Source organism: Portunus trituberculatus, chromosome 48 (genome assembly GCF_017591435.1).
Source record: "Portunus trituberculatus isolate SZX2019 chromosome 48, ASM1759143v1, whole genome shotgun sequence".
NCBI classification, from domain to species: domain Eukaryota; kingdom Metazoa; phylum Arthropoda; class Malacostraca; order Decapoda; family Portunidae; genus Portunus; species Portunus trituberculatus.
This window is the reverse complement of record NC_059302.1, coordinates 26,304,919-26,311,728: the sequence shown is the minus strand read 5'-3', so window position 1 is coordinate 26,311,728 and position 6,810 is coordinate 26,304,919. Positions and strand designations below refer to the sequence as shown.

Genomic DNA, 6,810 nt, shown 5'->3' with positions numbered 1-6,810 from the left:
GCGTGTATTTCATAGAGGAGGAAAAAACGATAAAATGTTGACGTTTAAATATTCTCCCTCTCTCTTCCAACCCACCACCACCACCACCTGTCTTTCGTTCTCACGCTCCAAGTGGTTTAAGTAAATCATGTAAGAATCTTAGTTTCCTGTACACTATTTTCTTTACACACTTGCATTAGAGTGAGTCAAATTACTGCACCTCCTTTTATATTTTCCTACTTAACTCACAATTTCTCTTTCCCTCCTCTTCCTCCTCCTTTTCTAAGTCTCTCCTAACATTTACTACTTATTCAATACCCCTTCCCTTTCTCTCTTCTTCCTCTTTACCTCAGCTTCTCGTAACATTTTCCTACTTAATTCAAAACCTTTTCTCCTCCTCCTCCTTTCTTAATTTGTTCTTCATAACCTATTCATCCCCATCCCGTTTTTTTCTTTACACTTTTCCTTCTTCACAACTCTTTTTTTCCTCTTATACTGCTTCTTTCATAACCTTTCGCTCCCCCCTTCCTCCTCCTCCTCCTCCTCCTCTTCACGTGGTAAAAGATCAAGCGAGGGTCGGAGAAATGACGTCAAATACTCAACTTATCCTTTAAAAATACACCCTTTACCCTCAACACCACCACCACCACCACCACTACCTGCGTATTTTTAGCAACTATTTTAATATCCGGGGCCACTTCCCTTCAAATCAGACTCTAAAAGAAAATATATAAAAAAAGAAACGCAAAGATCACACACAAAAAAATGTCCCTCGGTATATCTGACTTTTGATTTTTTCTTCACTTTTTTCTGTTCGTGTAATGTTGTGGTAGTGTGTCATTCCTGTCAAGGCTGCATTAAGTCACGCAAAGGCTCGTTTAAGTTTATAGTCTGTAGCATCACGAGGTTTTTTTTTACTCTCTCACTATGATATATAGCAGTTCACATGGCTAAGAGTATTTAACCCCCTTTAATATTGGGACACATTTTTACCTTTAGAAATATGAGTACGATTAGACCGTTTTATTGACATTAGGTAGGGTCTGTGAAGGTCAGAAGATTAATAGCCAGAGTCTTTACTATTTCACTCCCCCACATGAGTTTCTAAAGATGTATAAAGTCACCAGATTGTAACCAGAGTGAATATGAAAACGTGTCATACTGAAGAGTCACGCTGAATGCTCGTTAAAGTTTCTGTAGCATCACGAAGTTTTTACTCTTTCACTTTGATATGTAGCAGTTCGCGTCGCCACGAGCATTCAAAGTCTTCACAAACACCACGAAAATGAAAGAAAATAAAAATAAAGAGTAGACTTCCCACTATCCAATCAGTGCAATGAAGAAATAATCCTTGGAGCGAAAAATGTTTAGAGTACGGCAGATGTGAGTAGGCTTTATCTTGACTTAGGCCTATCTGATACGTTTCCCTCATCACAAACTACTTAAAGCCTATATTCATTTACTTTTTCTTTTCCTACAGCCACCACTAAGCGCAACACAGGCTTGACACTGCATCATCTACTCTTGTCATCCCCCCCTTTCTTCCTCATTGATGTTCTCAGAGACTTTAATAGTTCATACACAGCCTGTAGTCTTGTGTACTGTGCCATACTGCAGTGAAAACGAGTTAATTCGAGCATTACATGGCTTGTATTCTCAAACACTTCTACGCTGCACCTTCACTATTTCAAAAAGCTTTATTTAAATTACACGAATTTTTGAGTTTTTACGGTTCTAGAGGCAGTGACAAGATATCTACATTGTTAACTGTACAAAACACTCTTGAAAACCTCACAAGTCATCTCTGTGGCCTTGGAAAAATAGTCAGTCAGTCAGTCAGTCTCCTTATTCTAATGTGACATCCTAACACTAATAATGACTGCTTGTGAATATCTACACCACTGCCACCACCACCACCACCACCAGTAGAGACTCTCCCTACCTTCCTTACCTGTCTACCTACTGTACGTACACTTGCTCACCTGCCAGAAACCTTGCGACTATTTATGATTTCTCTTTTTTTTTTTTTTACCTGCCTGGTTTTTAATTTTCTATTTGCGTTTTAAGATATCCGAATCTCTCTCTCTCTCTCTCGGTGTTGTCATGTCAAGAGTTATGGGAATTCGTGTTGAAAATTCTTTTAAGAAAATAAAGAAAAATATCTGACACGTTGACTTTTATTTTTTTCTCAGCCAGACGAGAGAGAGAGAGAGAGAGAGAGAGAGAGAGAGAGAGAGAGAGAGAGAGAGAGAGAGAGAGAGAGAGAGAGAGAGAGAGAGAGAGAGAACCACACAAAATAAAAACAGCAACGCAAAACTGATAAAAAAAAAATCCCAAAAATAAATATCCATTGAAAAAAAAAAAAAAGAAAAAGAAAATGAAATGAATAAATATAATAAAAAGAAAAAGAAAAGAAGGGAAATTATATACCAGAGAATCAGCGACAAAAATATTTAAGATGCGCAACACTTAAAACAAAGAGGTTAAAATTAATAGCAGGGTTTTTTTACTTCTTTTTTCATCCTTGCTACTGACTCATCGTTAGAGAGAGAGAGAGAGAGAGAGAGAGAGAGAGAGAGAGAGAGAGAGAGAGAGAGAGAGAGAGAGAGAGAGAGAGAGAGAGAGAGACAAAAAGGAAGGCCCAAATAAACATGATGCCATATGACATTTTCATTGTTATTATTATTTTCATTGTTTTTGGTTTAATATTTAGCTGTTTTTTTTTTTCGCCTGTGCATTTTTATTCTCTGTACACACACACACACAACACACACACACACACACACACACACACACACACACACACACACACACACACACACACACACACACACAAACACACATGATACTCCACCAACTTATACGTGTACACACACACACAAACACACATGATAACCAAAAAAAAAAAAAAAAAAACACACGCATCACAAGAGAAACAAACACAAACACAAACACACACACACACACAAGGTACAAGACGCACGTGACGGAAAAATTATATCAGCAACTAGCCTGCACATTGAGGATCGTGGGGATGGGGAGACAGAAGGGGAGGTGGGGAAGGTGTTCGGTAGCCAGGGGTGAGGCGGGAGGGGAAGGAAGACGGGGCAGAGGGAAAGGGAGGGGGACACAACACCTGGATTCTACTTAACTTAGAAGCAATAATATCCGGGGAGGGAGGGGGAGGGGTGAGTGAGGAGAGGTGAGGTAGACGGGGGGTGAGGAGGGTTGGGGTGACTAGGCCGAGGTGAGACATTGTGGAGAATTTGTCCAGCATGCGGAAGAGAAGCGAGAGGTGTGTGTGTGTGTGTGTGTGTGTGTGTGTGTGTGTGTGTGTGTGTGTGTGTGTGTGTGTGTGTGTAGATGGCTAAGTGGATATACAGGCGATGGGCAGATGGGTGTGTGGTGGAAAGATGGATGGGAGTGTGGAGTGAAAGAGCAAATATGTGTGTACAATGTGGAGTAATACGAGAGACATAAGGCGGACATGACACAGATAGCTTAACCTTTCCCTTCCAAATGTAATAAATAAAAGCGGCGTCATATTAACACTTTTTCCATCCTACTCTCCCTTTCCTATTTTTCGTTACTTCCATAAAAACTACAAACCTTATAATCCAACTTCATAGTGATTAAAATAAGGCACTACTAATTGTTCCTCCTTGGTATTCCTTTGTGTGTGTTGGGAGGGGGTAAAGAAGGCGTGACGGCCGAGAGATGGACGAGCGAGGGATGAGAGATAAGGAGTAATGGCGAGGCAAGAGCTGGAAGGCATTAGAAGCGAAGTGAGGGATGGAGATTAACGAGAACAGGAAAGAGGAGAGAAGATCGGGAGGAAGTTTGAATGAGTTAAAGACAATAAATAAATGAAAAATAATAAAGAAAGAACAAAACAGAGGTAAAGTGAAATGCAGAGCGGGGATTACCTTTCAATCTCCTTCCTTTCTTTCCTCTACTCTACTTCCTTCCTCTTCTTCCCTCTATTTCCTTTTTCTATTCTATACCTATAACTTTCCTTTCATTTTCTCCCTCTAAATTCTTCCTATCTATCCTTCTCCAAATCATGAAGAGGACGAGGAATACAAAGGAATACAAAGAAAGGAACAGACAGCAACAGCCCTACTAGACCTAACGAGGCTGTTTGTGTGCCTAATCTACCACTACAGATTCTACGAGTTAAGAGGTTGAAGGACACCAGGGTTCACGGAAGGAAAACAAGAGGACACATGGAGAGAGCGAGTCAAAGATGTGATAGGAAAGTTTGAAAGAGAAATATCACAAGTAAGGAGGAGGAGGAGGAGGAGGATGGATAGATTGGAGAGTGCATGAGTTAATTGACTGATGGGCTGGTGTGTTGGCGCCAGCGTTTCGAGGTTAATGGTTAGGTGGCGCCGCTGCAGGAGGAAGTGTGTGCGGCGTGACGGAACCTTAGCTGTCTCTCATCACCAATTCCAACTCACGGAAATATCGAACAAATATACGGAAGGAGAGAGAGAGAGAGAGAGAGAGAGAGAGAGAGAGAGAGAGAGAGAGAGAGAGAGAGAGAGAGAGAGAGAGAGAGAGAGAGAGAGAGAGAGAGAGAGAGAGAGAGAGAGAGAGAGAGAGCACACAAATGGGTGGGCAAGCAATTATAATGAAGGTGAGGACAGGCAGAGTGAGTTAGGCAAGGCAAACACACATCCAGGAAGCGACCACCACCACCACACCACACCACACCACACCACACCACCACCACCAACCCCTCCCAAGCCAAGCCTCTCTACTGCTCAATGGTAAAAATAAACACCACACGAAATATGAAGGTCAGGGTGTTGTATATATGTACATTGCCTACATTGCCACCACAAATATATCGGAAATACCTCGTAAACATTGATCATATTATAATTATTACTATTATTATTATTATTAGCACCAGCAGTATTATATTTCAGTAGTAGTAGTGATGGTGGTGGTAGTAGTAGTAATAGTAGTTGCTGTGTTGGTGGTAGTAACAGTAGTGTTTTTGTCACTTATTAAGAGACAATACAGATGGAAAACACACTGCATGTATCAAGATGTATTAGTACGTATCTTCATTAATCCTTTCCACACACACACACACACACACACACACACACACACACACACACACACACACACACACACACAAACATCATCATCAAAGAAGAGGAATGTTCACAGTGTTGTTGTAATAATTTTGGATCCGACCAAACGTTCAGGTGAAGCAACTGTTCAAACACCTGACCTGGTAAAAGAAAGTGACTCCTCTTTCTTGTACGGGTTTATAAATAGTATTTAGATAAAACTCCGGCAATGATATGATTCTATAGCAATCATACAACACAAACACACACACACACGTAGTCTCTGTCTCTATCTCTCGTCAGAACACCTTGCATTGCTTCTCTCCTGGTTCATGTAAAGATAAGCTATATATCAATAGCACATCTTATTTCCTTCCCTTATTGCTTATTGCAATTATGATAACTGCATATATTTCTACAATCAGTTAATTTTTATCTTTGTATTGGTGTTGAGGCAGAGATAGAGACAGATGGGAATATGCCATATGAAGCACCTACTATAAAAAAAAAAAAAAAAAGTGTTGTTTGGACAGTACAAGAGGCTGAATCACCACCTAATACATGAGTGAGCCAAAGAAACCCCATGAGACACAATAGTCGTGCTAATGGAGTACGTATATGCTTACTATTACACACAAACAACAGAAGATAGCTGGGAAAGTCATCAGCATTATCAGCATCAGTAACAAAGAGTTCACTTCATTAAATATATCCATTCTTGTTCGCTGCTCGTCTATTTCAGGCTACCCGAGCTAAACATATCTTTCCATCTAATGCCCGGCAGATAATGGCTTCACATTGTGAGTGCCAGAGGTCTGAGCCAGGAAAGGTAAAATGAGGAAAAGCAGATAGGAAAGTAGAAGCACAAAAAAAAAAAAGTCTTGAACCATCCCATCACTGTTAGACTCGCTACCTTGCAGTGACAAAACACGTGACTTGGCCTCCGCTACTCTGGACTGACAACAATGCATCATCACTTACCTGAAAGTAGAGGTCGAGGGAGGACATGAGGTCACACTTGTCAGGGAAGCACTTGTTCTCCCGCATGTAGTAACCCAGCGAGTAATTCCTGTCAGCATTCTCTCGTTCAGACAGGAAGGTTCCATTACTGAAGCTAACGTTCTCCCCACCGGCGAGACGCTGTGGCATAAAAGAAAAGCAATGGGTCATCACCACGCACACTAGGCACTAAGGATATTCACACTGCTTACAGATGAATATAGAAAACTTAAAAACAGCATAACTGTACAGCATAACCTTGGACTGCTTCCTTTAACACTGTTCTCTCATCACAACTACTTCAAGGACCACATGGATGATTAGTGACGTACCTTCATGTAATTTTGAACGAAGTCAAATTTTTCAGAGGAAGACATGTCAGGCTTGACTAGACAGTACAGAAGACTGTTGATGATGATTGACCCCGCATTCACTAAGGGGTTGTGAGGCTTGTCTGAGGTGGAAGAAAGGCAAAGCATAAGAAAATGTGTCATGAAATTTTACCAAGTCAGTATTCTATATAATAAAGCTTTGGTTATCTTCAAAAGTTATCTCTCTTCTGATATGCTATACAAATTATGGAACAATTAACTAAGATTAGTACACTATTGGCATTTAACTATAATATGTATTATTTGTGTGGCATATTTCCCTATTCAAATATCAAGATTCAATATCAGTGCAATCTTATTCTATACAAATTTACTGTTGGCATCGCTTATCTATTTATCAGATGGCTTCTTAA

General features: G+C 40.4%; 1 protein-coding gene across 4 annotated transcripts in view; it reads right to left on the bottom strand.

Annotated features, from left to right (window-relative positions):
• LOC123498881 (glutaminase liver isoform, mitochondrial-like) overlaps positions 1–6,810 on the bottom strand; it is a 93,169-nt gene that overhangs the window by 39,536 nt on the left and 46,823 nt on the right. For all 4 annotated transcript variants that reach the window (XM_045246393.1, XM_045246392.1, XM_045246394.1 and 1 more), the window contains 2 exons: positions 6,398–6,519; positions 6,048–6,206 (listed from right to left, as the gene is read on the bottom strand). In XM_045246393.1, coding sequence (XP_045102328.1) covers positions 6,048–6,206; positions 6,398–6,519 — 281 coding nt within the window. The remainder of the gene's footprint in view (positions 1–6,047; positions 6,207–6,397; positions 6,520–6,810) is intronic.